Below are 27,917 nucleotides of genomic sequence, written 5' to 3'. Positions count from 1 at the left end.
CGGTGCGCAGGCGCAGAGCGGCGGGTGTGCGGCGGAGCGGCCATGGAGGCGGGCGGCGGCGGCGGGCAGAGCCGGGTGCAGGGCGGCCCCGGGTCGGGCGGCGACGAGAAGCCCACACCGCCCTGGGGCCGGGACCGCCGGGAGACGCCCGCGGGGCCCGAGAAGGAGCAGGAGCTGGTGAGCGCCGCCGCGCCGCGGGTCGCAGCTGAGTCACGGCCCGGCCGGGCCCGCGTCACCGGCGGGGCGGGACGTCATCCCACGTCACGGGGGCGGCCAGCACCCCTCCGGGGACGCCTGTGGGGTCACCGGGGCTCCCTCCGGAGGGAGGCCGTGACGTCACCGAGGCGAGGGTCTCCCTCCGGGGGGAGGCCGTGACGTCACCGAGGCGAGGGTCTCCCTTCGGAGGGGGCCGTGACGTCACTGGCGCGGGGGTCTCCCTCCGGCGGGGGCCGTGACGTCTTGGGGGTGCCCGCGTGACGCAGCTGGAGGCTCCCAGCCCTGGGGGGTGTGTGCGTGCGGTGGGGCAGGGGGCTCCGGGGTCTGACGTCAGGAGTGGGGCGAGGGGAGCCGTGATGTAATCAGGGTGCACGTGTGACAGCGAGGAATATAGCGGGATCCCCTCTTTGCCCGGCACGGGGTGGTGGCCTTGGAGCTGGGGGTCCCCACGGGCTGTGGGGGGGGCTGCTCTCACTGGGGGTGCCCCCCCGTGGGGCTGTGCCCCGCCATGCCCCTCGCCATAGGGGTGTTGCCAGCACGAGGCAAGGGGGGCGGCGCTCCTCACCCCCGGGAAGGGCTGGTCTCTTCAGGGGGTACCCCCAGTAATGGGAGCATCGACCCCCCTGGCAGCACTGGGGCAGGATGGTGCCCTGGGGGGTGTGTCACTGTGTCCTGGTCCCCCTGCGGCTTGGAGTGACGCCCCCAACCCTGTCACACTGGGGGTGTCTGTGCTGGGCACCCTTAACTCTGCTTTCTCCTGTGCGTTTCGGCAGTCTGAGGAGGACAAGCAGCTGCAGGACGAGCTGGAGATGCTGGTGGAGCGCCTGGGGGTAAGTCCATGCTATGCCCCTCAGCAAGGAGCTGCCGAGCCTGGAGCCCTGGCCCGGACTTGAGTCTGACTGTCCCTCACGGTTGTTCCTTGTGCAGTGGAAATGGGGGGGTTTCACCTTGAGCAGGGCCCCTCCTTATCTGCTGCGGTCTGTCCCCCAGCCTTGCTGCCTGACCTGTGCCCAAGAGACCTTTGCCTCCCTCTTGTGTGGGGGGGCTTTTCTGCCCCGCTGTGCCCTCCTACCCAGCTCTAGGAGCCCACTGGGGCTGAAGGAGGCAGCCCAGGGTAGGGGGCTGCTCTGCTCAGAGCCATGGCTGTGTTTGGGGAGGGTTGGCAGGGTGGTGACACAGCCCCTCCCGTCCTGACAGGCAGCTTCCCTCTGCAGGAGAAAGATACGTCCCTCTACCGCCCGGCCCTGGAGGAGCTGCGGAGGCAGATCCGTTCCTCCACCACCTCCATGACCTCCGTTCCCAAACCCCTCAAGTTCCTACGGCCACATTACGGCAAGCTGAAGGAGATCTATGAGAACATGGCTCCGGGAGAGAACAAGGTAAAGGCTCTTGGCCCCACCATCCCACGTGGCTGGGGGACAGTGCTGGGGCAGGTTATCGCAGAGTCCTCCAGACGCCGTGGTCTAACATCAGCCTCTGTGACTCGCTCTGGTGGATTATAACTTGCCAGGGCTGTGCCTTTGCTGCCTGTGACAGCTTGTGGGCGCGGGGAGGGTGTTGTGTCCCTGCTGCCCCTCCTTCCCTGTGCCCGACGTGCGTCTGAGTCCCCGGCACTCTTTCCCCAGCGCTTTGCAGCAGACATCATTTCTGTTTTGGCCATGACCATGAGTGGGGAGCGTGAGTGTCTGAAGTACCGTCTGGTGGGCTCCCAGGAGGAGCTGGCGTCTTGGGGACACGAATACGTCAGGTAAGCCTGGGTGGGAGCAGGGCATGGGGAAGGACAAGGGCTCAGGGGGATTGCCCTTCGACTCTGGCCTGTCTGGGAGGTGTCCCGTCTCTCTGGGGTTGTGTTCAGCTGCCCCTGTCACGTCTGCACACGTGCCTCCTCATCCTCTCTCCACAGTGGTGTGCTAGCTGCAGAGATCTTGCTGCCGTGGCCTCTGTCTGCTTTTAACCCTATTCCTCCTCTGGGCTTGTCCCCACAGGCACCTGGCAGGGGAGGTGGCTAAGGAGTGGCAGGAGATCGATGAGGCTGACAAGGCTCAGAGGGACACGCTCCTCACCCTGGTCAAGGAGATCGTCCCCTACAACATGGCCCACAATGCAGAGCATGAGGCCTGTGACCTGCTCATGGAGATCGAGCAGATGGACATGCTGGAGAAGTACATTGATGACAACGCCTACTCCAAAGTGTGCCTCTACCTGACCAGGTGAGGGACTTTGGCAGGCTGAGGCGCGGGAAGGGGCCTGGTCCTGGTGGGATGAGGTTGCCTGATGTGATCGTCACCCTCACGCCTGTCTCCCCCTCAAAGCTGTGTAAGCTACGTCCCAGAGCCTGAGAACTCTGCTCTCCTGCGCTGTGCCCTGGGCATCTTCCGCAAGTTCAGTCGCTACCCTGAAGCCCTGCGCCTGGCTCTGATGCTCAATGATGTGGAGCTGGTGGAGGACATCTTCACCTCCTGCAAAGATGTGTAAGTGGAGACTCGTTCCCTGCCCTCTGGAGCCTTTGCCCGTCGTGGTGGGGTGCGACTCCCTGTTCAGGCAGAGCTGGGTTGGATCCTGCCACCCCCAGAAGTGTCTGGGAGTTTGGACTGAGACTCTTGTCCCTGAAATCAAGATGGACAAGAGCGGGTCATCTCTGGGCTGCTCTGGTGTGCCTCTAGAGCAGAGCAGGCTGGGCTACGTGTCCATGCCTTTTGGTGAGTTGTGTGCTGGGGCTGGCTGTGGCCTGGGCACTTGTGAAACCTCTCTCCTCTGTGCAGAGTTGTCCAGAAGCAGATGGCCTTTATGCTGGGTCGCCATGGGGTCTTCCTGGAGCTGAATGAGGATGTGGAGGAGTATGAGGACCTGACCGAGATCATGTCCAATGTCCAGCTCAACAGCAACTTCCTGGCTTTGGCCAGAGAGGTGAGTGTCCTGGCTGGGAAAAGAGCCCTGGGCTGCCTCCGGCTGTGGTCTGCCCTGGCTGCCGGGCTCAGTGGCAAGATCTGGGAAGAGATCCTTTGTCCCTACGAGCTTGGCCAGGCACCTCCTGGAGAGGTTGCCCTTGTAGGGTAGCTGCCCTGGGGTATGCCAGCCAGGAGGTAACCCCTTTCTCCCTTGTCTTTGCAGCTGGACATTATGGAGCCCAAAGTGCCGGATGATATTTACAAAACCCACCTGGAAAATAACCGTAAGGGCTCGTGTTGTGGCCTCTGTTGTTCCTCCTGTGGGGCGTTCTGGGGCTGCGATGCACCCCTGTGCCGGCACTGCCAACCCCATCGTGGGGTGGGCAAACGGCCCGCTCAGGGTCTCTGCCCTGGCGTGGAGCAGACCCAGCTGCCTGCTGTGGATTTGGGCTCCTCCTTCCTGCTGGTGGTGGGACAGATCCTGGCCCCCGCTGTGGTGTGGGACAGCTGTGCGGTGGAGGGCTGGCAGGGTTGCTTTGGCTGCCTGGCTGACCTTGACGTCGTTCCCCAGGGTTCGGGGGGAGCGGTTCCCAAGTGGACTCGGCCCGGATGAACTTGGCCTCCTCCTTTGTGAACGGCTTTGTGAATGCTGCGTTCGGACAGGACAAGCTGCTGACTGACGATGGCAATAAATGGTTGTACAAGAACAAGGACCACGGTGAGGGAGCTGGGCAGGGGCTGGAGGTGCCCCTAGGCTTGGGGTCGCTACCCCATCCCTTTTGGGGGCCTGCTGAAAGCGGGGGCTGCAGGGCACGGCTGCCGCTGGGCTGCCCCGTGTCCCTGGCCACCACCTGCCCCAGGCAGGGCACATCGATCCAGGGCTGACGTGGGTTCTTCTCCCCGGGAACCACAGGGATGCTGAGTGCTGCAGCCTCGCTGGGCACGATACTGCTGTGGGACGTGGACGGGGGGCTCACACAGATCGACAAGTACCTGTACTCCTCGGAGGATTACATCAAGGTCGGTGGCACCGATCCGGGCACGGGCTCTATGGCTGCATTGGGCAGCCCTGCTGCGGGCCGGGTGTGTGGCTGGCTCAGGGAATGGTTGACCTTGCCTTGGTCCACTGTGTGGCTCAGGTCCTGCCCGGAGAGGGGTCGGATGCCCTGTGTCCCAGGTGTTTGAGTGGCTCACAGCAAGGCGGGCAGCTCTTGGGGACTGCCTGAAGCACCTTTGGGGTCCCCTTGTCACAGAGCTACGAGCTTTGGACTGCTCGGCTGGATCCAGAGTGGCGTTGCTCACTTGGTACCCACTTGTCCATCCCGGGGAGTGGGTGTAACGTGGGGTGACATTAATCACTGGCTGGCAGGGAGCTTTGTTCACCGGTGGCCAACGCGTGACAGTGCCTCTGCCTTGCAGTCGGGAGCCCTCCTGGCCTGTGGCATCGTCAACTCAGGGGTGAGGAATGAGTGTGACCCTGCCCTGGCCCTCCTGTCTGACTATGTCCTACACAACAGCAACACCATGAGGATCGGAGCCATTTTTGGGTAAGAGCCTGGCCCCAGCCTCCCCGTGCTGCGCAGCGTGGTGCAGCTCCCCCCTAAAGCTCCCCCCTCACGCTCCCCTGGTCTCTCTGCAGGCTGGGGCTGGCGTATGCAGGCTCCAACCGTGAGGATGTCCTGACTTTGCTGCTACCTGTGATGGGAGACTCCAAGTCCAGCATGGAGGTAGGGAGCGAGGCAGGGTTTGCCTGGGGTTCCTGCTCTCCCACCCGGTCCCCAACAGCTCCTGGGGATACAGGGGCTGTCCTGCAGCTGGTTTAGCTCTGGGAGCAGGGCTGTGCATCCCTGCTTGGTGCTGTGCTGTGCCAGAAGAGCACGACCCTGTTTGGGGGCCAGCTGTGGGCCAGCTTGCTCTGCACTGTCCCCACGTGCAGCATGTCTCCTTCCCTCCTTCACCAGGTGGCTGGCGTGACCGCCCTGGCCTGCGGGATGATATCGGTGGGCTCCTGCAACGGGGATGTCACCTCAACCATCCTCCAGACCATCATGGAGAAGTCTGAGACGGAGCTGAAGGACACGTATGCCCGGTGGCTGCCGCTCGGCCTGGGCTTGAACCACTTGGGTAAGGCTGGGCAGTGCCAGTGGCTCACGGGTTGGGGGACCGGGTGGGAGCATCTCTCTGCTGCTGTGCTCTAACCACTGTGTCTTCCTTGACAGGGAAGGGAGAGGCAATCGAGGCCATCTTGGCAGCGCTGGAGGTGGTGTCGGAGCCATTCCGCAGCTTCGCCAACACGCTGGTGGACATCTGTGCCTACGCGGGTGAGTTGGGCTGACCGAGGCAGGAGTGGGTCCCAGGCCCTCCTCCTGCTGATCGTGGCCCTCCGCTCTCCCCGCAGGCTCAGGGAACGTCCTGAAGGTGCAACAGCTCCTGCACATCTGCAGTGAGCACTTTGACTCCAAGGAGAAAGAGGAGGACAAGGACAAAAAGGACAAGAAAGAGAAGGAGAAGAAAGAGAGCTCAGCTGACATGGGGGCTCACCAGGTGGGGGAAATGTGGGCTGGGATCTGTGTCCCTGGGGCAGGAGCCAGCTTTGGGGGGGGGGTCCCTAAGGCCCTTGTGGGATCAGAGCTGGAGGAAAAACAGCCCCCAGCAGCACCCCCTGCTCTCCCTGTCCCCCTGGGCTCAGGGTGGGTGCAGGGGCTGTGAGAACTGAAGTTTTAGGCTGGGTGGGTGCTCCCTGCCTGGCGCTCAGTGCCCGTGTCCCTGCAGGGCGTAGCAGTGTTGGGGATCGCACTCATCGCCATGGGTGAGGAGATTGGTGCTGAGATGGCCCTGCGCACATTCGGCCACCTGGTGAGTGACATGGGGGGGACAGCACAGAGCCGGGAAGGGACCCAGGAATGGAGACTGGGTCTTGCTTCACTTCTCTGTAGACCACGTTGCCCTTAAGCTGGGTCTGACACCCACCTCCCCTCCGTGCAGCTGCGGTACGGGGAGCCCACCCTCCGCCGTGCCGTGCCCCTGGCCCTCGCACTTATCTCGGTCTCCAACCCCCGGCTCAACATCCTCGACACCCTCAGCAAGTTCTCCCACGATGCTGACCCCGAGGTCTCCTACAACTCCATCTTTGCCATGGGCATGGTGGGCAGCGGTAAGCCTGGGGGACGGCCCAGTTTGGGGCTTGTGTGCAGGGGAAAGGTGGGAGACCCGAGCTGTGTACCCCACTCTCTGCCTGTACCCCCTTCTCCCCAGGTACCAACAACGCCCGGCTGGCAGCAATGCTGCGGCAGCTCGCCCAGTACCACGCCAAGGACCCCAACAACCTCTTCATGGTGCGGTTGGCCCAGGTGATGGTCCTGCGCTCTCCACTCATGGCAGGGAAGGGGCAGGTTGGGGTCCCTGCCCTGGGTGTGGGAGGGGAGCGGTGTCCCGAGGGTGTCACCCTCCTGCTGGGCAGAGCTGGGTGTCCCAGGCGTTGCCCCATCACTCTCTCATGTACTTTGTCTGCTCCACCAGGGCCTGACCCACCTGGGCAAAGGGACGCTCACCCTGTGCCCCTACCACAGCGATCGCCAGCTCATGAGCCAGGTGGCCGTGGCCGGGCTGCTGACCGTCCTCGTGTCCTTCCTGGACGTGCGCAACAGTGAGTACTGTGGCCTTGGCCCCCACCCCGGCACCTCTCTGTCCCACGGGGTGGGCACCGCTCAGCCCCCTTATTTCTGTCTCCCCTCCAGTTATCCTGGGCAAGTCCCACTACGTTCTCTACGGGCTGGTTGCTGCCATGCAGCCCCGCATGCTGGTCACCTTCGACGAGGAGCTGCGCCCTCTGCCTGTGTCGGTGCGGGTGGGACAGGTAAGGGGCAGCCAGAGCCTGGGATGGGGTGCTCTAGCATCCCAGCGTGTCCCCAACCCTCACCTCGCTCCTCTCTTGCAGGCTGTGGATGTGGTGGGCCAGGCGGGCAAGCCCAAAACCATCACCGGCTTCCAGACTCACACGACACCCGTGCTGCTGGCACACGGAGAGCGGGCAGAGCTGGCCACGGAGGAGCACGTGCCCGTGACACCCATCCTGGAGGGATTTGTTATACTGCGCAAGAACCCCAACTACGACGTTTGAGCCGAGGAGGGGGCTGGGGGGGGGGGGGGTAGGTGGTTTGGGTGGCGGGGGCAGAAAAACCTTTGTTTGTTTTTGTTACTGAGAGTCAAGGGAATAAACGGTGCGGAGACTCTAGTGCTGCTGTACCCTCCTTGTGCTGGGGCTGCGGGCTGGGCTCTGGTCCCCTTCAGGGTACCCACTGCCCGTGGGGGCCGGGCACAGTGCACACCCCCAGAACAGCGCTGGGCTCTGCTGGTGTTCAGTGCTGCTCCAGAGCGGGGATCAGGGATAAAATTGGTCTTGGGGCGGGGTGGAGGCCACGGGGGAAGTATTTTTAGGAAGAGAGTTCCCGAAACCGGCCGTGTCCGCACCCTGGGCTGTGCCCAGACGCAGGGTGCTGGGTGGAGGCTGGGTCCTGGGAGGTTGGGATGGGTGTGGGGTGCTGAGTCCCAAGGGGAGTGGGAGGGGTGCAGGGTAGGGGCAAGGGGCTGCGTCCTGTGGGGTGCAGGGTGGGGGCTGTGTCCCCCGTGGGTGCGAGGTGCTGGGTGGGTCCTGGGTGCTGCCGGGTGCTGGATGGGTGCAAGTCACGTGTGAGTGCAGGTGCTGATGGATGCAGGTCCTGGGGGGGTGCTGGTCCCCAGGGGGGTGCTGGTCCCCGGGGGGGGCCGGTGTGCAGCCCAGGGGGTGCTGAGCGGGTGCCGGCGCTGGGTGGATCCTGGGCGGGTGCAGGTCGGAGTGGCACCAGTGCCGGGTGGCTGCTGGTGCTAGGTGGGTGCAGGTCGCGGTAGGTGCCAGTCTCGGGTGGTTGCAGGTCCCGGGTGGGTACCGGTCCCGGGTGGGTGCCGGTGCTGGGTGGGTGCCGGTGCTGGGTGGGTGCAGGTCTCGGTGGGTGCCGGTCCCGGGTGGGTGCCGGTCCCGGGTGGGTGCAGGTCTCGGTGGGTGCAGGTCTCGGTGGGTGCCGGTCCCGGGTGGGTGCCGGTGCTGGGTGGGTGCAGGTCCCGGTGGGTGCCGGTGCCGGGTGGGTGCAGGTCTCGGTGGGTGCCGGTCCCGGGTGGGTGCCGGTGCTGGGTGGGTACCGGTCCCGGGTGGGTGCCGGTCCCGGGTGGGTGCCGGTGCTGGGCGGGTGCAGGTCCCGGTGGGTGCCGGTGCCGGGTGCGGCGTCGCGCCACGTGCTCCCGCACGGGGTGCGCGGGGCGGGCCGGAGCGGGGGCGTGGCCATCCGGGGGCGTGGCGCGGGAGGGGGCGTTCCCCGCCCCACCCGCCCGCCGGGGCCAGCGGGGTGACTCGTCACGCCCCGCCCCGCCACGTGACAGCGGGGGGGGGGAGGGCGGTGAGGCGCCGGCGTCACGTGCCGCGGGCGGTGCCCAGAGCAGCTTCGGGCGCGGCGGCCGGCGCCCCGCCCCCCGCGCGCCCCTCCCCCGCGGCGCCCGGCCCGGCCCCGCCCCTGCGCGCGGCGCGGCTCCGGAAATGGTCGTGCTGCGCTGCGCTGCGGCTGCGTCGGGCCGCGCGCGCTGAAGGAGACTGAAGGTAACGGGCGGGGGCGGGGCGGGCGTTGCGCCGCGGGGGGGCGGGTGGTGGGGGGGAAGGGGGTACCGGTACCGGGCCGCGCGCGCCGCCGCCCTGAGCCTCGCGCCGCCGGGCCCCGCCGCGCCGCCACCGCCGCCACCACGTGGGCGCCGCCCTGCCGCCGCCGGCCCCCTCCTCTGCTCTGCCTCGTCTCGCTCCGCTCCGTTCCCCCGCCCTGGGCCCGGCCCGGCCCCGCCGCCGCGGTGGTCCCGCGCGGCGCCGCTCCGCGCCCACGTGCCGGCCGGTGCGCCCCGCCGCCGCGCACGTGCTCCCGCCGCCGCGCCCGCCTAGGCCCGCCGCCGCCGCCGCACGTGGTGCGTGTCCCCCGCCCGTACCGGTGCCGGTGGGGCCGCGGGCCATGGCGGCGGCCGGCAGTGACACGTGTCCTTGGCAGAGGCCGCCGCCGCCGCCGCTGCGGGGGGGGGAGCGGGGCTGCCGGATGCCGCCCCGGGCTCCGTGCCCCGCCGCCCCGGCCCCCCCCCGCGGCCTCACCCCGCGTGCCCCCCCCCCCCCCTCCCGCCGCCAAGATGGTGCCGGTGCCTCGGGCCTGCCCGTAGCCCCGGGACGGAGCCGGCAGCGGCAACCGGCCGGGCTGCCGCCTCGGCCTGGGGGCGAGGCCGGGTTTGGGCCTGGCGGGGCCGGCTGCTCCCGGGCCACCGCCGCGGCCTGGCCCAGCCCCGCCGCCGGCGACCCCCGCCTTGTCCCCGCCCGGCGACTCAGCCCCCGTCGCCGCGGAGCGCTGCCTCCCGGTGCCCCGCTCAGACGGGGCCTGGCTGTCCCGGCCCCCACCGGCCCGCAGGGCCCGGCCTCGGTCAGGGACCCCCCGTCCCGGCTGCGGGCCCAGTGCAGGCCCCGGCCTTACGCGGCGCGGGGGGGCAGCGGCCGCGGCTCCTCCTCTTGCCCAAACCCTCGCCCCCGGCGGTTCCCCTTCCCCCGGGCCGGCCGGGGAGGGGGCAGTGCGGGCCCGGGGCGGGCTTCCCCCGCCCGGGGGGCCCGGGCTGATGTCTCTCCCCTCCCTCCTCTCTCCAAGTCAGTCGGATGAACGGTCTCTGCAGGCCCGCTCAGCCGGCCCAGGTTTTTCCCGTGGGGGGGTGAGTATCCCGCTCGCTCCCGGTTGTGCCGGTGGTGGGGAGGCCGGGGCTGTCACCGGGTGTCCCCATCCCCTGTGTGACACCCCCTCCCTATCCCCAGTTTTTTGGGTGTCTGGTGCTAAGGTGGCCCAGGCCTCTGGGGCTGGGCAGGGCTAGTGTGCCGGTGCCCCGGTGAGTAGGGGGCTGGGGGAGGCACCGGGGGGTGCAGCCCAGCCCCTGCCACCTCCCCAAACCCCAGCAGGACCCATCTCCGCTGCCCTGTGATGGGGTGCCACCCCCTCATGTTGGGGTACAGCCCCGGGGGGGTCAGGGCACCCCGGAGTGCCGGCGGGGCCTGGTGCCGGCGGGACGTGCCTGGCAGTGCCCCGCAGCGGGGCTGAGGGCTGGCGGTGCTGACGCGGCCGCGCGTCAGGTTACAGGAGGCCCCGCGGCCGCTCCCTCGGGTACCCTGGCTGGCAGCGGGCTCACCGGGTGCCACGGGGTACAGGGGACCCCGCGCGGGGTGGGGGGGGCACCGCCTCTCCTTCCTGGCCCGGTGGCCTTTGCACTGGGGCGGGGAGAATGGCACCGGCTGCCAAGTCCCTCCCGGGACAGCCGGGAGGGTGCCGTGGGTGCCAGCCGCAGCGGGGGGCTGTGGGGTCCCCCAGGCAGGGCAGCGGGCAGGAGCGTCGGCGGCGCGGGGGGGGACGCGGGAGCTGCTCCCTGCCCTCCCTGGTAGGCGTTTGCGGTGCGCGCCGGGGACCCGGCACCACCGGCAGGAACAGGTTTGGCCGGCCGGGGGAAGCGCTTAGTAGGTCAGCCGGGGTGGAGCCGGGCATGGCTGACGCCGGGGTGCCACCGGCCCACCCAGCCCCCTGGAGCTAGTGGTGGCCTGGGTGCTGGCGGCGGTCACGGGCACCGGTGCTGGCTTTCTGTGGGGTGCCCGGCTGGGCTCTGCGGGGTCACCTCAGGGTGGTCAGTCCTGCCAGTGGGCACAGCTGGGTTTGGGGGGCTTTGCTTCACAGGGCATGTGGTGGGCGGCCTGACAGTGACCCCCCCCTCTCCCTGTGCTCCAGTGGGGCAGGAGGAGGTGGCCGGGGGTCCGTGCCCTGGCAAGATGCTGTCTGTGGGACATGGCCGGTGTCTGGCTTTACACTGAGGGGCTGGAGATGCCCCGTTTTCGGGGCTGATGTGGGCAAGAGACAGGTGCCCAGGGTGCTGCCTGCCTGCAGCTCACGCCCGCTGTCCCTGTGCCCGCAGATAGCGAGGGGGATCCTTATGCACAACCCCATGAAATGAACAAAGCTCCACAGCCCACAGGAGGAGCCCCGACAGCCCCACACCCTGCCCCTTCTCCCGGACTGCCGCAGGTAAGCGGCCTCTTTGGGGTGGGGGGGTGACCCAGCTTTGCCTCCCCGATTCATGGTGGGGGCAGCAGTGCCATCTCCTTCCCTCCCTGCCTCCCTCCAGCCGACGTTCCCACCCGGTCAGACGGCACCTGTGGTTTTTAACCCGGCACCGACCTCACAAATGAATACGCCTTCTCAGCCGCGCCAGGTAAGGGCTTTGCCCTGGGTTGGAGGGGACAATGTGGGGGGATCCAGCAGGTTTCTGCCTTCTGGCCAAGGAAGCCCCACTGCCACGGTGCTGAGGGGTGTGAGGAGCCCCGTGGTGCCCCGCAGGGCCAGTATGCGCCTGCAAGGGGGAGTGCGCTTGCGATCCGGACCACCACCGCTGCCGGGGGACCTCCCGGCCCTGGGGTGGAGGGGCAGATGCCTCCGGCTGGGGCTGCCCACCGAGTTACAGCTCTTCTCTCCTTCCTCCCCTGCCCCAAACCTCCCTCTCCTCCTCTTTCAGTTTCCAGCAGGGCCTCGTGCTATTCACCAGCAGGTACTAACCCACTTCCCCCACCCCGCATGCCAAGCACCCTGCCCCGACACTGCACAGAAACACCCGCCCTGGGCACAAAGGGGCTGGGGAGCACACGGGGACCCCAGAGCCAGGGGGTGGGCTGGTCTGGGGAAAGAGGGGGACACCCGCTCGGCTTTGGTGGGGGTGGTTTCCCTGCAGTGTCTCCCCAATTTTCTCCTTGCATGAAGCCTGCAGCATGTGGCTGTGCCTGTGCTAACCCCGGCCCAGGCTGCTGCTTCTGCCTGTGCCCTTCCTCATCTTCCTTTTCCTCTTCCTCCCCACTTTGTGGGGGTCTGCCAAGGCCCTGCGGTGCTATGCAAGGCTCTGGACCTCCATCAGCCCTCTTGTGCAGAGGAGCTGCTGGGGACAGATCTGGTGACATCCTTGGCTGTGCCGGCTGGGAGCCCCTCAGACCCTTCCCTGCCCTTTGAGGGGTCCCTACAAGGGACCCCGTGGATTTGGGATGTGGGCACCAGGCAAAGGGCTCCCCAGCTTCCTGTCCCCTCCTCTGCCAGCCTCCTGATGTCCGAGCCCTGTCCCAGTGCGGGTAACTCCTGTCTCTCTTTCCCCTTTTCCCTCTGTACGCGTGCGCTTGCTAACAGGGAGGATTCAGGTCTCTTCAGGTAACGCTGTCTCCTTGCCCTGGGGGGTGTGCACGGACCCTTCCTTTGCCCACTTGCTGGTGGGCTTGAGCTGCTGCTCCTGGGGGTGCTCCTGCCCGGCAAAGAAGCTGGGCCGGGATGAACGGCACGGGCCGGGGGGTGAATAGCCGGCTCCACACGCCCTGGCTGTCTGGCTCCGGCACGGCTCGGCACGGCGGGACTACAGGTCCCAGCATTCAGTGCGAGCTCCGGGAACCGGTGCGAAGCACGCCGGGACCTGCCGCCGCCGAGCTGTGTGTGGCCGTGGCCGGCTCCGGGCGCTGGAGCTGCCGGCCCCCGTCGGGCTGGGAGGGGGCCATACCGGGCATGAGCTGGGTCGGGTGGAGCCAGGCGGCCCCGCAGGTGCGTGGGGGCAGGATGGTGGCAGGGTGGGGGTCAGCCTGGGGAGTGGGGGGGGGGCTGCATCCCGGCGAGCGGTGGGGGGGGTCTCCCCTCTCACCATCCCTTCTGGAGCTGCTCCCCCTCTCCCCATGCTGACTTTTTGGGGTGATGCTCACTGCCAGGCCACTCCCCCCGGTGTGGGGCGAGAGGGGGGGTGTCGGTGCCGGGTGGGGGTGCTGATGCTCTGCCTGACGCCATGCCCTGTCTCTCCCCAAGCATTTCTACCAGAACAGGGCGCAGCCTCCCGCCAGCGCGTCCCGCGTGCAGAGTAACACGACGGCCCGGCCCGGCCCCCCTGCCCATGTGTATCCGGCTGCTTCCCAGGTGATGATGATACCCTCCCAGATATCCTACACACCTTCCCAAGGAGCCTATTACATTCCCGGACAGGTGAGGGACGTGCCCTGGGCTCTGCAGGAGGGGGCTGGGGTGGGAACCGGTGGGGAGTGTTGCCTGGGGTTGGAACCCAGGTCTGTTTTAGGGGGGTGGAGGGGGACAGGGGCCCCCCAGGCGCTCTAAGCACCCACTGTTTTGAGCAGGGTGTTGCCCAGCTCTGTAGGGAGGTGGCAGGCAGCACTGGTCCCCCTCCCTGGCAGCCCCCTGAGGTGCCTGGTGCCCACTTTGCCTCCGTCCTGCTCCCTGCCCTGGTGCCCAGCTGGTTCACAGGCAGGTTTGGGGGTACATCTGTGACCTGCGGGGGAGATAACTGACCTTTTTTCTTCACCTCCCTTGCAGGGTCGCTCCACATACGTCGTCCCGACCCAACAGTACCCGGTCCAGCCCGGCGCCCCTAGTTTTTACCCTGGAGCCAGCCCTACAGAGTTCGGGACTTACGGTACAGACGGGGGGGTTGCTCCGCTCCCCGGTGCTCTTCCAGCCCCAGCACTCCCCCTTTCTTTGCTCCTGTGCCTCTGGCTTCCCTGCAGCCCCCCATGCTCAGGAGCTGAGCACAGATCCCTCTGCCTTTGCCAGCGCACTGGGGCCATCTGTGTGACTCTGTTACAGGCTGTTTTGGGGGGCAGGGGGTGTAGCCTGTCTCCCAGCAGCACCGAGGGCTGCACAGCGCGTCCCACTGGTCCATCCACCCCCGCCCTTTTCCAAATCGGGGCCGTTTAATGTTTAACTCTCCTGGCGGAGGGCTGGGGCAGACTTTATCCCCTGCTCCCCCTTGCTCACTGTCGAGGTGGCGAGCAGTTTTGTGCTCGCTGACCACCCCCCAACAGCTCCCCGCTCCCCAAGGAGCCGAGCCGGGGGTGCCAGGGCTGCTCCATGCCTGCCCTCTCCCGGCGCTGGGGAGCGGTGGTGTAAGCAGCCCCCCCTTCCCCCCCGCTCGCATGTGGCCTCCTGGGCTGTGACTATATTTAGGCTTGGTCGGTCCCAGGAGGCCCGGCAGACACAGAAATGTGAGCCGAGGCCTCCGGTCCGGCCCCGGCACGGCAGCAAAGCATAACCGGGGCGGAGATGGGCTTCTCCTGAGCCAGGTACGTGCCTGTCCTCCCTCCCTCTTGTCCCGGGGCCCAGCTGGCCCCTCAGAGGACGGAGGTGGCCCCCGGCAGCGGCCGTCTCCCGCGCTTGGGCCAGGGCATGGCCACTCCTTCATGCCCGGCACTGGGGCATCCCCTGGATGCCTCAGTGGGGTCCCGGGATGGGTTTGCCTCCCACCTCTGCTTCGGGGCTGCTGCTGTTCCCAGGCTAGCTGGCAGCAGCATGCCCCTTGCCCACAAGACTGGGTGGGTGCCCTGGGCCAGGCGGGTGAGATGGGCTGGTCCTCCTGGTCCCCAGGGCTGGGCAGCTCAGGGTCTCCCTCTTTCCCCCTGCGCCTGGTCCATCCCATGGTGCAAGGCCCGTCCGGTGCCCCCTCATCCCGCCCTGGGCAGAGGAGTGGTCCCTGGCTCAGGGATGGGGCGGTTACCGGAGCACCTCTAGGTGAGTTCCAGGCTCAGCGCAGCCGGGAAGATGCTGGAGCTGGAGGGAGCCGGGGCCCAGCTGCGCCTGTCCCCCGCCATGCCCACATCCCTGTGGCACTGCTCTGTGGGTGATGCCTGCAGATGCCCTGGGAGGAGCGGAGTGCCTCTCGGGGGTTGTGCCAGCTCTGGACAGGGTCCAGCTCTGCCTCCGGCCCCCGGCACGGCTCCCTCCTCTGGGCTCGGCTCGCTGGGGGCTTGGGGAGCCTGAGCCCCTCGGCCTGGGTGTGAATGGAGGGTGCGGATGGGGCTGCCCGGTGCCGCCCTGGGGCTGGTGCCGGCCCCGGGGAGATAAGGGCTCCGGCTGGAAGGCGACTGCCTGCGGAGCTGGGGCGCCCGCACCCGGCACGGCCGAGCGTCCCGGCATGGAGCCGGTGGGCACGGCGGGCGCCCGCGGGGCCCGGCTGGGCGTGGGGGCGGCGCAGGGACGCTCTGCTTCATGGAGAAGGAATTCGGTCAGGCCTGTCGGGCGGGTTGGGACGATCCGTGCCGGATGCGATGGGGGTTCGCTGCAGAGCGACACGGGCTCCCCAGGCTGCTGGCAGACCCCTGTGTTTGGGGGACTGGGGGATCCCCAGGACGAACTCGGAGGGTCTGGGTTGGCTGGTCTCTCTGACACTCTCTCCTCTCCTCCAGCGGGTGCTTATTACCCGGCGCAGGGGGTGCAGCAGTTCCCGGCGGGGGTCCCCACCGCCCAGGTCATTGTGAGCCAGCAGCCGCCGATACCCCCGAAACGAGAGCGGAAGACGGTAAGGAGCCGTGCGCCTGCGGGCACGGGGGGTGTTGGCGTGCGGGAGGGGATGGTGCCAGCCCTGGGTGCCCGCCGTGCGTGGGGAGGGATGGGGTGCGGCACGCTGGGCAAAGGGGGGCAGCACAGGGTTTTCCCCCGGGCTGGGGGGACTCAGTGGGGGACTGGGGTGTGTGGTGGGTGCCGGCGACCTTGGCCGTCCCGGCGGGCAGCGTTGTGCTGAGTCACGGCTCCCAGGGGGGGGTGGGGGTGCCGCGGCTGCCAACTGCTGTCTGCTCCCGGAGATGCCGGCGCTCGGAGGCCTCGCGCGGGGCCTATTTATAGCGGGGAGCCGGGCGGCTGCCGGCACGGCCCCGCGCCGGGGGGCGTGGGGTGCTGCCGGGCCGGGGAGCGGGGGTGCTAGCATTTTATCAGTGGAGGGGCCTCCCTGCTCGTCGGGCTGTGCTCTTGGTGCCCTGGGAGTAGGTTATTTGGGGGTGGGGGGGACAAGACTCGTGGCTGTGCTGTGCCCCGCACCAGGGTCCCAAACCTGTGTCCCCCACAGCAGGATGCCCCGTGGCTCCTGCACCTGTGGCAGGCACGGGGCCGGCAAAGCTGAGAGCGTATGGGCTGTGCCTGGGGTGGCATGGGGCTCTCTGCGATGTTTGCGTGCTGAGGCCGGTCCCATGTGCTGTCCCTGAGGCAGGGGGGTCCTACACCCGCCCTGTGCCAGCGTGGTGGTGCTGCCTTGGGGTCCCTCAGCCCCTGGAAATGGGCTGGGGGACATGATGCTGGCTCCAGCTGCTTGGCGGGGTGGCTTCCAGGGCTCACTCTGCCCTGCACCATCACTGCCTGCTGGGCACTGGGACAGGCCTGTGTCTGTGGGGTGCTGTCCCCCATGGGGGGAGGGGAGGTGGCACCCGCCGGTCCCTGAGCTGCGTGTGGCCAGGGCAGGCACAGTGCTGAACGAGCCTCTCCCCTCGGAGAAGGGGGTGTCCTGGGGCTGTCAGGCCCAGGGAAAGGGGGTGGCCCGTGTGCTGTGTCCCTCACCCTGCTGACAGCTTCCCCCTCTCTGCCCTAACCTGCGGACAGATCCGGATACGAGACCCCAACCAAGGTGGCAAAGACATCACTGAAGAAATCATGTCCGGAGCAAGGACCTCATCCACCCCCACCCCTCCACAGGTGAGGGGCCCCCCGACTCCCTGACTGGGGCAGTGGGATGTACACAGGGCCCTGCTGAACTCCTTCTTTGCCTCCCCAGGCTGGAAGCGGTTTGGAGCCCCAGGCCAACGGAGAGACCCCCCATGTAGCAGTTATTGTCCGGCCAGGTAAGTGCCCCTGCGGGGGGTGGGTGTGCCAGCCAGCAGGGCTGCTGCCAGGTTCCCTGCGGTTGGCACCGCGGGGTGCGAGATGCCAGCCCCGCCGTTCCTCGGTTCACCTGGGGCTTGTGGGGTCAAATGTGTTCCCTACATACCTGGGGACTGGTGTCCCCATGTTGGGTCCAGGAGAGTTTATCGGGGAAGTCTGCTCACCCTAGCTGTCCCCTGGGCACTGGAGGACCCCTGTTGTCCCTGTCACTCATTTGTGATGTGGGTTGGCACATCTGTCCTTACCCCTCCTGCAGATGGAGGGATTTGGGGGGGGATGTGGGGTGAGCGGGGGATTGGAGAGCCCCCCATTAACACCGCCCACCTTGCAGATGACCGCCCGAAGCCTGCGCTGGTGGTGAGCAAGCCCGTCTCCCTGGAGCCCAGCAAGTCGGCATCCCCGTCACCTCCCCCTCCCCTCATCCCTGAGGTGGAGCCTGTGGTGCTCTCAGCGGTGACGCTGGTGCCAATGGAGCCCCCCGTGGACGCGGACACTAAAGTGGAGCTGGGCGAGGCGCCGCCCGACCCGCACAAGACGTTTAGCGCCATCACTACAGTGCCAAGGGCTGTGGAGCTGCCCCTTGCGCCCGCGCCCGACATGGACACGGTGGCTGCGGAGGAGGAGGAGGAAGAGGAGGAGGTCGCCATTCCCCTCCCGGAGCCCATCCTGCAGGCGCCTGTGCCCCCTGAGGCGCTGCCGGTGCCCGTTGTCCCCCCGATGCCAGCCATGTGCCCAGTGCTGGCTGCACCGTCGCCGCCGCCACCGCCAGTCATACCACAGGCCCCCGAAGCGCCCGCCAAACCTGCCTCCCCCAGCCCACCACCGCCCCGGGAAGAGCCCTGCCCCGAGCCCACCACCGAGCCTGCCGCCGAGGCCAACGGGGTCTCAGAGGAGGCGCCTGAGCCGGTCCCCGAGACTCCTGTGTGCCAGCCGGTGCCGGTGCCTGCGCCGGTGCCCGTGCCCACCCTGGACTCCCCCATCGCCCAGCCCGAAGAGCTGCCCCTGCCCAACGGCGTGGAGGGCACTGACAAAGCAGAGCTGAGCGAGGAGCAGCCCGAGTCGGACATCAGCCCCATCTCAGAGCCCGAGGAGCCGGCCCAGCCCAGTACTCCTGCCTCCCCCCCGGCAGAGGAGGAGGAGGAGGAGAGCGAAGGCCCCTGCGAGGCCCAGGAGCGGAGCTCGAGCCCGGCCCCTGCCCCTTCGCAGACCTCGGAGGCGACCGCGCACGGTTGGGGATGCTGGGCTGGGGTGTGCGGGGCCGCGGGGTGCCCCAGGGTGGGCGTTGGGTGACGGGGGGGGCCACCCGGGTGTGGTGCTAGGCGTGGGGTACAGGGAGGGTATTGGAGAGGAGGATGGGGTTAGGTGACCCAGGACATGGGCGTGGGGTGCTGGAGGGTGACAAGGTGCCTGTGGATGGTGAGATGGGGAGAGATGTCTGGGGAGTGCATCCATATACAGGAGTATGGGGTGGGTGTAGAGGGGTGTATGTGTGGGGTGCCCTGGGCGATGGAGAATGGGGTGCAATGAGGGAGGTGTGTTTTATGTGATGTCTTACGCCGGGGTGTAAGGTGGGTGTATTGGGGTTGTACCTGAGGGCTGTCCCCAGCCGTCTGGGGGCACGGGGAGGTGCGGTGGGTGGAGGGTCATATGGAGCACCCTCTGCAGAGTCACAGTGGGGCTATAGGGGTATGACCTGGGGGCAGATGTGCTTCTGGGGACCACCTCTGTATGGGGTGGTGTATAGGGGTGCCAGGGAGGGGAGCGTATGGGGGGGCAGAGGTGTGTACGGGGGTGTCCCCGTAAGGGCTGCCCTGCAGAAGCTGTGGGGGTCTGCAGGGATCCCTGAGGAGGATGGGGAGCGCTGCGCTAGGGGAGAGGGGTGGATGGGGTGCTTTGGAGAGGCACAGGGTAAATCGGGGTGCAGCGGCTGGATGGGGAAAGGTGTGAGGTGCGTCTGTACGGGGTGTACTCTGGGGGGGCACGTTTAGGGAGCAGGATGCCTTGGTGGGCTGTGTGTAGGATCTGCAGGGCTGCACGTGCCCAGCTGGGTACACAGCGTGTTTGGGGACGGGGGCTGTGCTGGGGTGACAGGACCACGTCCGTGGGTCCCCATGGCCCCATCCTGAAGCTCGCGTGGTGTTACTGGGACCTCGCTGGTGACCCCGCAGCTGGTGTCAGGGTAGGTGGGGGTCTGGGAGGGTTCCTGTCCTTCACCTCCCTGCCTCTCCTCCCAGTCGCCATGTCGGTGCCAAAGAAGAAGCGAAGGATGAAGGAGCTGAACAAGAAGGAGGCTGTAGGCGATTTGCTGGATGCCTTTAAAGAGGTGAGTGTCCCAGGGCTGTCCGGGGGTCACCCTGTGTCCCGTCTCCTCCTGTGATGAACTCTGCTTTGTGCCATCGTGTCTGGGCCACTGATGCTCCGTGATGGTAATGAGGATCTGAGGGGGGGGCAGATGCCTGAGTGTGGGGTGGAGGGGACAGGACCAGGCTTGTGGGATGACTGCTGTCTCTGTCCCTCCCGATGCAGTCTCAGATCAATGACAGTGCCTCGGAGGCAGAGAACAAGCCCCCCGTGTCCACCCCTACCTGTGAAGCGGAGGACGCAGCACCCGCCCGTCCACAGGAGGAGTCGGAGGAGACATGGGAGGAGAAGGAGGACAAGCTGGCCCCGGAGAAGGGCAAGGCTGCTGACCAGAAGTACCGCTACAAGGAGGGTGAGCTGTGCCTTGGCTCAGCCCTCCACTGGGAGCCACCATCTCTGGACCTAGCAGTGGGGCTGGCAAGGTCCAGCTGTCCTAAACCTCATGCTCTCCTCCCATTTTGTCCCCAAGCCTGGCATGGGGTGGGGGACAGAGGCCCCAGCGCGAGGGTCTTGGCAGGAGGCAGGGAGCTGGTGGCATCAGGCTTTCTATCCAAGCAAGCAGCCTGGTGCTCGTGGTGTACCAGGCTGGGGCAGCTCTGTGGTTGTCTGCATCCCACCTCGCTTGTCCCTTGGTGGGCCTGGACCTGCTAAAGCTCGGGGTGGAGGATACAGGACAGGCCACATCAGGGTCTCCCTTTTTGCCCCCGCCGCAGAGCAATGGAAGCCGCTGAACCCTGAGGAGAAGAAGCGATACGACCGGGAGTTCCTGCTGGGCTTCCAGTTCATCTTTGCCAGCATGCAGAAACCTGAGGGGCTGCCCCAGATCACGGACGTGGTGCTGGACAAGGTCGGTGCGGCCCTGGAAGTTGGGGGAGCGTGGGTGGTGCCCAGGTAGGGGTCTGGCTCCTTCTTGTGCCTTGTCAAGGCAAGGCTGGGACTTGCCTGCTGTGCTCGGGGTCCTGTTGCAGCATCTGCAACGAGCCTTGAGCCTGGGTGTGGTGTGTGGGGGCACTTCTGGGGCCTTCTTTCCAGTTCCTTGTCCCGGCGCTGAGGCTGGGGGATGGATCCATCCCGCTCCTCTGCCCCCTGGGCATCCTCAGCCGTGTGTACCTTCGCAGGCCAACAAGACCCCACTGCGGACACTCGACCCCATCCGCCTCAGCGGCATGAACTGCAGCCCTGACTTCACCCCCTCCTTCGCCAACCTTGGCCGGCCCGTCATGGGCAACCGGGGCCTGGTGAGTATCTCCTTGCTTCACCCACGCCGTCCTCCTCCACCTCTCCGTGATGACCAAGCCTTTGAGCCGCTGTGTCTGGGCCACTGATGTCCATGATGGAGCTGAGGATCTGAGGAGGTGGACGGGGACACCCCGGGAGCCAGTCCAGCTGGTCCCAGAGCAAAGAGCTGAGTTTCGTCTCCCCGTGTTAGCCCTCAGGGTTGGGTCCTCGCCGCTCTCAGCAGAGCCAGAGGAAGGAACCCCGCAAAATCATTGCCACTGTGTCCCTCAACGAGGATGTCAAGCTGAACAAGGCTGAGAAGGCCTGGAAACCCAGCAGCAAGCGTGCATCCGAGGAGGAGGATCCTGAGAACATCAAGACACAGGTGGGATCCGGGGCAGGCAGGCAGTGGGAGGGCAGGGGGACACGTCTGGCTCTCACTGACTCTGATGCCCTTGCAGGACCTGCTTCGCCGCGTCCGCAGCATCCTCAACAAGCTGACGCCCCAGATGTTCCAGCAGCTGATGAAGCAGGTGATGGAGTTGTCCATCGACACGGAGGAGCGGCTCAAGGGTGTCATCGACCTCGTCTTCGAGAAGGCCATCTCGGAGCCAAACTTCTCTGTTGCCTATGCTAACATGTGCCGTTGCCTTATGGGGGTGAGCAGGAGCTGGGTGGGGCTCCAGTCGAGCTGGCAGGGGTTTGTTTGGGGGCCTTGGCTGAGCTCAGCAGAGTGCCAGTCTCTCCATGTGGGGTGGGGAAACTGGGACATGTGGCTGGAGGGCCAAGTCCAGAGTCCTAGCAGGTCATCATGAGGGTGTAGGGTGGCTTTTCCCTGGTTTGAGCAGTGCCTGGGCCTTAGCTGTCCAGCTTCTGGGGGAGATGTGACTCACGCTCCTTGCCTGGGTTGTACCTCTCCCTGCAGCTCAAAGTGCCCACAACAGACAAGCCCACAGTGACTGTGAACTTCCGCAAGCTGCTGCTCAACCGCTGCCAGAAGGAGTTTGAGAAGGACAAGGATGACGATGAGATCTTCGAGAAGCGGCAGAAGGAGATGGACGATGCCAGTGCTGTGAGTTGGGGTGGGAGGCTGCGGCTGAGGGCTGGTGTGGGCGTCCTCGGGGCGGCTCTGGGCTCTGAGCTGCCCTGCTGTGCCCTGCCTGCAGCCCGAGGAGAAGGCGCGCATGAAGGACGAGCTGGAGGAGGCGCGGGACAAGGCCCGCCGGCGATCCCTGGGCAACATCAAGTTCATTGGAGAGCTCTTCAAACTGAAGATGTTGACAGAGGCCATCATGCATGACTGTGTGGTGAAGCTGCTCAAAAACCATGACGAGGAGTCTCTTGAGTGCCTTTGCCGCCTGCTAACCACCATCGGCAAGGACTTGGACTTTGAGAAGGCCAAGGTACCCCTTGCCCTGCCCTGCCTTGCCTTGCCCTGCCCTTGCCTTTGGGAGGGATGTAACTGTGACCCTGTACCTCTATAGCCCAGGATGGACCAGTACTTCAATCAGATGGAGAAGATCATCAAAGAGAAGAAGACATCATCCCGAATCCGTTTCATGCTGCAGGATGTGATTGACCTCAGACGGGTAAGGCGCATGGCCTGCTATTGCCCGGGGACTGTCCTCTGTCCCCTGCTGCTTCCCGTGGAGCTGCTGGCTTGTGTCCTTTGAGTGCCAGCAGTCCATGCATCCCCAGGAGGGGAGGGGTGGGTATGCAAGCTGTGGCCAGCCCCAGAGACACCATGCTAGCCCCCCAGCCCTTGGTTAGCATGGTAGTGGTAGTGGGCACACATTAGCGGCAGCTATTTAATGCAGGGGGGCTCCGGAACTGAGCCCTTTTGTGCCAAAAGCTGCCACAGCACCTGGGGAGCTGTGATGGCCGAGGCAGGAGACGGGCCTGAGGCTTTGAGGGTGGGATGGCTGAGAAAGGAGAATGTCTCTGCCTCCGTCCTCCAACCAGCTCAGTGCCCTCTTCCCTCCTTCCCTGCCCTCTGCAGAATAGCTGGGTGCCACGGCGAGGAGACCAGGGCCCCAAAACAATCGACCAGATCCACAAGGAAGCAGAGATGGAGGAGCATCGGGAACACATCAAAGTGCAGCAGCTCATGTCGAAGGACAAGAGGAGAGGACCCCCTGGGCCATCTTCCAGCAGTGAGTGCCCGGGCCTGGCGGCACCCGAGGCTGCCAGGGGTGGGTTGCTCCCGCTGGGCACCACTTGAGGCCGGGCTGTGCCTTATGTCTGTCCCCCTCGTGCCCAGGTGGCCGCGGGAGCCTGGTCGCAGATGATGGCTGGAACACGGTGCCCATCAGCAAGGGCAACCGGCCCATCGACACCAGCCGGCTGACGAAGATCACCAAGGTGAGGCTGGGGGTGCAGTGTGTGGGCAGCTGAGCCGGCTGCCCGGCCCGCATCCTGCCTTGGTGTGGGGTTCAGGGCTGACTCTGTCTCTCCGCCTGCAGCCTGGATCCATAGACTCCAACAACCAGCTCTTTGCGCCGGGCGGGCGGCTGAGCTGGGGCAAAGGCAGCAGCGGAGGGTCTGGCACGAAGCCTGCAGATTCAGGTAAGCAGCGTGGGGCTGGCTGGGTGCTGTTGGATGAGGCAGGAGGGGGGATCCTTCCCCTGGCAGTTCCTGTACCGGGGAGGTGCCGAACTCTGAGACTCCCCTCTTTTCACGCCCAGCATCTGATTCAGGGCGACCAGCCACGAGCACCTTGAACCGCTTCTCAGCGCTCCAGCAGTCCAGCCCTGCCGAGAGCCTGGAGTCCCGCCGCGTGGTGCAGAGGTGAGGGGCCAGCCCTGCCTTGGCACATGGGCGCGTTGGTCTGCAGCCCAGGGAGGAACCCCCTGAATCAGGCAGTGGTCGGTCAATATGTAGGCAAACGTATGGCTTCTGGAATAACCCCTTGTGGCAGGATGGGGCCTTCAGGGGGCTCAGAGTTGGTGTTGAGTCCTTGTGGCAAAGAAGGGTGACCCCACCCTGGGATTCCTCCCTGCTGTTTGGCACTTGGGGTACCACACCTGGGTGCTGGGTTTGGTCTGGGGATCCTGAGACCAGACAGATGTTGATGGGCTGGAGGGAGTCCTGTGGAGGCTGGAGCACGAGGTCCCCAAGGAGGGTTGGAGTTGGATTTGTTCAGGAGAAGAGGAAAACAAAGGGGGATCTCACTGCAGTCTGTAGAAGGGGGAATGTGTGGGCAGGATGGGGCCAGGTTCTGCTCAGCCATGCCAAGGGTCAGAGCGAAAGGCAAAGGGCGTGAGCTGGAACAGGGGAGAAACAGGGAAGAGTCGAAAAGACCACCCTGAGGGTGCTCAAGTGCTAGAAGAGGCCCTGGAAAGGGCTGGGCTTGGAGCGGGGCAGCCTCGCCTTGCAGAGCTCTGCAATCTGCCGTCAGGGAGGGTGGTGATGGGCTCTTCACGCTGTGTCTGTCCTCCTCCAACCCAGGAGCAGCTCCAGCCGTGACAGGTCAGAGAAGGCTGGGGACAAAGGGGACCGGGAGTCACGTTCAGAGAAGGGCAGCGACCGCCTGGAGCGTCCTGACCGAGGGGAGCGGGCAGACAGGAACAGGTCTGCCCTCACCAAGAGGAGCTTCAGCAAAGAGACAGAAGACAGGAGCCGAGAACGGGAGAAGCAGGGCGGCCCCGAGGCCGTGCGCAAGGCTGCTAGCATGACGGAGGAACGGGACAGGAGTCGAGAGACCGGTGAGCTGGGCGGTGTCCTGGGGGTCTGGCTGCATGCTGGGGCTCTGCCTGTCCCGGGCAGTGCCTGATCCGTGCTCTCTCCTCGCAGTTAAGCAAGAGCCAGCACCTCCTGCAGCGTCCCCCAAGCCCGCGCTGTCGGAAGAGGAGCTGGAGAAGAAATCCAAGGCGATCATAGAGGAATACCTGCACATCAATGACATGAAGGTGAGAGGAGAGGGTGGCCAGGCACAGCACCATATGGCGTCTGTAACACGCCATCCGCCCCCCTGGGTGGTAGCACTGTTGGGCAGGGAGCCGGTGGTGCCTGGATGAGGAAGGGGGGAGCTGGGGCTGGCCATGGGGCAGTACTGACCCCCCTTTTCCCTGCAGGAGGCCCTGCAGTGCGTGCAGGAGCTGGGCAGCCCGTCCTTGCTCTACATCTTCGTGCAGAATGGCATCGAGTCCACTCTGGAGAGGAGCACCATCTCCCGTGAGCACATGGGGGTCCTGCTGTGCCAGCTGGTGAAGGCAGGCACCCTCTCCAAGGAGCAGTACTACAAAGGGTGAGGGGCTGGGGCAGCCTGGCCCTGAGCTGGTATTGGCCCAGCTTGAATTTGGCGCTGCCTTGAGCAGGGCTCAACCCTGAGACCTCCCGAGGTCCCTCCCAGCTGAGGGCATGGGGGCTGCTGGATCCCAACGGTCCCCCTCTGCCCCACAGGCTGCAGGAGATCCTGGAGGTCGCAGAAGACATGGAGATCGACATCCCGCACATCTGGCTGTACCTGGCCGAGCTCATCACCCCTATCCTGCAAGAGGAAGGCATCCCCATGGAGGAGCTGTTCAGGTGAGGGCTGTGCCCTTCTGGGGGGCTGCCACAGGGGCGCTTCTGGGGGCCGGTAGCTCAACCAGGTCTCTTGTGTCCCGCAGGGAGATAACGAAGCCCCTGGTGCCCATTGGGAAGGCCACCACGCTGCTGGTCGAGGTGCTGGGCTTGTTGTGCAAGGGCATGGTAAGTGCATGGGGCTTGCATGGCTGCTGGCCTTGGGGATGGGCAGCCTGCTCGGGGGGACATGTTGGCATGTGTGGATTGAACCCCTCTGCCACCAGAGGGGCTGGCAGGGGCCATCCCTTGCCGTGTCTGGGTCGTGGGGGTGACACGGCCAAGCTGCAGTATGTCCCTCCCTGGAGATGGAGGGCATGGGGTGCTGATGCCGACTGTCTGTCCTGCAGGGCCAGAAGACTGCAGGCAAGCTGTGGCGGGACGGGGGCCTGAGCTGGAAGGAATTCCTGCCCGAGGACCAGGATGTCAACAAATTTGTCACAGAGCAGGTGGGAGCCCAGCTGCGGCGAGGGGCAGAGACAGGCCCTGCTGCCGGGAGCGTGGCTGCCTTTAACAGCTCATCTCTGCCTGCTCCCACAGAAACTGGAGTACACGTTGGGGGACAGCTCGGACACGCCGAGCGGCAAGGAGCTGACCTCGGAGGAGCTGTGCAAGCAAATGGACAAACTGCTGAAGGAGAACCTGAACAACCAAAGAATACACGACTGGATTGAGGTGAGCGTGCAGGTGCAGCGCCTGTGGGTCTGGGGGCTCTCTCCTGGCTCCCTCCCCACCTCACAGCCCCTCTACCCTCCCTCCTCCAGGCCAACCTGAGCGAGCAGCAGGTCTCATCCAACACGTTTATCAGGGCTCTGATGACGTCCGTGTGCCACTCGGCCATCATCTGTGAGTACCAGAGTGTGGTGGGGGGGTCCCCCTGCCCACGCCACCCCCCTCTCATGCCCCGTCTCCCACAGTTGAGAACCCCTACCGTGTGGACGCCATGGTCATCCGCAACCAAGCCAAGCTGCTGCAGAAGTACCTGCGGGACGAGCAGAAGGAGCTCCAGGCGCTCTACGCCCTGCAAGCCTTGGTGGTGAAGTTGGACCAGCCTCCCAGTGAGTGTTGCGGGATGGGTGGGCTGAGGAGGGGAGTGGCAGGCGTGTCCCTACCCCAGCAGAGTGGCTGGTGGCTGGGGAATGGCAGGGACCCCCTTTGTCACCCCCAGACCTGCTGCGGATGTTCTTTGACGCCCTCTACGATGAGGACGTCATCAAGGAGGAGGCTTTCTACAAGTGGGAGTCCAGCAAGGACCCGGCCGAGCAGCAGGGCAAAGGGGTGGCTCTCAAATCCGTGACAGCCTTTTTCACCTGGCTCCGGGAAGCCGAGGACGAGTCGGACAACAACTGAGCAGCCGTGAGGAGGAGGAGGAGGAGGAAGCGGGGAGAGAGAGCGGGGCACCCTGGGGAGCAACTCCATCCCCTCCCACCCCCGGCCCCCCTGGACTTGCTGATGCTGGGGCTGAAGGACCCACTGTGCCCCCCTCAGCCGCCCTCTCTCTTTTCAGTTCTCCTCCTCTCCCTCCTGCCCCTGTCCCGGTTCTGTTTGCGAGGCCTGTACTAGTTTGTCACGATGATAATAAACGGATGCTGACGGAGGCGGCTGTCGCAGTGGGTCCCCTCGGGGCCCCCTCCTCTCCCCGCTCCCAGCGCAGGCACACCGGGTCTCTGGGAGTGGGGCAGGGCACCCCCAGACTTCATGTCATGGGGAGGGGGGACAGGATGGGGACAAATCTCTCCCCTCCTTTCCCCCCTCCTCTTCTTCCTCCCCACTTCTTGCTGAAATATAGAGAGATTATATATATATAAACTTATTAAATTTGGTTTGGGGACAGGAGCGTGATTTCTCCCCCTCCCCTGTCCTCTCTCTCTGTTCCTCCATCACTGCCTGGACCCCCCCTCTATGTTTTTTGTTATTTTAAATATACATCATCCCCCCCCCCAGCTCCTGCTCTGACACCTGGGGAGGGTGCCGGGGACGAGGGGGGGGTGACCCTTTCTCTCTGGGCCAGGCTGAGTCCCCTCCTCCTCCCCATAAAGCCCCCATCCTCATCCCAAACATTTAAGGCCACAATTGGCAAGCGACGGGGCGGCCCCGCATCCGCGTCCCCTGTATTTATAGAGCGCCGGATGTGATGAGCCGCACGTGTAATTATTAAAACAAGAATTCAATTACTGGTCACGTGAATTTGTAAATAATTTTTTTTTCTTTTTTTTTTTTTTCTTTATGAAGTATTTAATTGAAGATTTAAAGGCATCTTTTCACCTTAAAACTGGAAATAAAAGAACATTGCTAAATAATGCCCCGTGTGCCGCTGTTGCCGCCCCCCTGTCCCACGTCCCTTGCGCCTGGGCATGCCAGCCTGGAGCCCAGACAGGGGCCAGCCTCCCCGGGCAGACGGTAGGTACCCCCCACCCTGGGACCCTGCCACCAGTGCTGTGATGTCCCCAAGTGTCCCTTTTCCTGCGGGCACAGAGGTGGCAGGACCTGTGTGATCTCTTTGCGTTCTGGGAGAGATGAGCTGGGCTCCCCCCCGCAACCTTCTCTCTTGAGGGGACCCTTCTTGTCTTGCAGGGGGGGGTGGAGATAGGGCAGGGGTGGGCTGTCCCCAGCCCCTCTGGGGGTCCCCTGTGGGGCCGTCCCTGGTGGGGACGGAGGAGAGGGGGCGCTGGTCTCTGCTGTGTTGGGCTGCCTCTTGCTGAGTCACCCTGGCCAGGGCCCAGAGGGTACAGAATGATTAACCAGAGGCTGTTCCCCAGATGAGAGGCTGATCTGTCTGAGCTGCAGCCCTGGCAGTGCTAATGCTGGGAAGCGGTTGGCAGGAAAAGGCCAGCGAGGTCTGGGGGGCTGGGTACTGGCCAAGAGCTCCCCCTGCCTCAGAGTGAGTAAAGAGGAAGGCCCGTGGGCCCCTCTGGTACCC

The 27,917-nt window shown here is 65.7% G+C and overlaps 2 protein-coding genes and 2 non-coding genes across 14 annotated transcripts; all 4 read left to right on the top strand.

Annotated features, from left to right (window-relative positions):
- Positions 1-25: 25 nt before the first annotated feature.
- Positions 26-7,247, top strand: PSMD2 (proteasome 26S subunit ubiquitin receptor, non-ATPase 2). 2 transcript variants are annotated; one of them, XM_068406333.1, is made up of 21 exons: positions 26-177; positions 990-1,046; positions 1,431-1,595; positions 1,842-1,963; positions 2,202-2,426; positions 2,529-2,687; positions 2,979-3,123; positions 3,328-3,388; positions 3,676-3,822; positions 4,018-4,124; positions 4,524-4,651; positions 4,744-4,831; positions 5,066-5,228; positions 5,324-5,425; positions 5,503-5,648; positions 5,877-5,960; positions 6,090-6,258; positions 6,360-6,454; positions 6,624-6,750; positions 6,842-6,960; positions 7,042-7,247. In XM_068406333.1, the coding sequence occupies exons 1-21, from the start codon at positions 43-45 to the stop codon at positions 7,222-7,224; spliced, it is 2,727 nt and encodes a 908-aa protein (XP_068262434.1). In that variant the 5' UTR covers positions 26-42; the 3' UTR covers positions 7,225-7,247. The 2 variants fall into 2 exon arrangements, with proteins under 2 accessions (XP_068262434.1, XP_068262435.1); XM_068406334.1 differs by lacking the exon at positions 26-177 and adding an exon at positions 333-505.
- A 1,390-nt stretch (positions 7,248-8,637) lies between these two features.
- EIF4G1 (eukaryotic translation initiation factor 4 gamma 1) lies at positions 8,638-27,184 on the top strand. 10 transcript variants are annotated; one of them, XM_068406503.1, is made up of 33 exons: positions 8,676-8,730; positions 9,800-9,860; positions 11,100-11,209; positions 11,310-11,396; positions 13,010-13,183; positions 13,529-13,628; positions 15,394-15,506; positions 16,577-16,669; positions 16,749-16,815; positions 17,187-18,083; positions 19,090-19,178; positions 19,382-19,568; positions 19,930-20,063; positions 20,335-20,454; positions 20,646-20,819; positions 20,896-21,093; positions 21,360-21,506; positions 21,601-21,837; positions 21,919-22,023; positions 22,434-22,587; positions 22,695-22,795; positions 22,897-22,999; positions 23,119-23,221; positions 23,882-24,138; positions 24,227-24,342; positions 24,508-24,680; positions 24,836-24,961; positions 25,045-25,126; positions 25,348-25,446; positions 25,538-25,672; positions 25,762-25,843; positions 25,915-26,055; positions 26,166-27,184. In XM_068406503.1, the coding sequence occupies exons 3-33, from the start codon at positions 11,135-11,137 to the stop codon at positions 26,345-26,347; spliced, it is 4,851 nt and encodes a 1,616-aa protein (XP_068262604.1). In that variant the 5' UTR covers positions 8,676-8,730; positions 9,800-9,860; positions 11,100-11,134; the 3' UTR covers positions 26,348-27,184. The 10 variants fall into 10 exon arrangements, with proteins under 10 accessions (XP_068262607.1, XP_068262602.1, XP_068262604.1 ...); XM_068406502.1 differs by having other exon boundaries at positions 8,677-8,730; positions 20,317-20,454; positions 23,131-23,221; XM_068406500.1 differs by having other exon boundaries at positions 8,677-8,730; positions 20,317-20,454.
- On the top strand, positions 19,224-19,300 carry LOC137666904 (small nucleolar RNA SNORD66). Its single transcript, XR_011048720.1, has one exon. It is a non-coding gene; the product is annotated as a small nucleolar RNA SNORD66 (small nucleolar RNA).
- On the top strand, positions 20,497-20,571 carry LOC137666905 (small nucleolar RNA SNORD66). Its single transcript, XR_011048721.1, has one exon. It is a non-coding gene; the product is annotated as a small nucleolar RNA SNORD66 (small nucleolar RNA).
- Positions 27,185-27,917: the final 733 nt, after the last annotated feature.

This window comes from Nyctibius grandis, chromosome 8 (assembly GCF_013368605.1).
Source record: "Nyctibius grandis isolate bNycGra1 chromosome 8, bNycGra1.pri, whole genome shotgun sequence".
In the NCBI taxonomy this organism is placed as follows: domain Eukaryota; kingdom Metazoa; phylum Chordata; class Aves; order Nyctibiiformes; family Nyctibiidae; genus Nyctibius; species Nyctibius grandis.
This window is presented reverse-complemented; position numbering and strand designations above follow the sequence as displayed.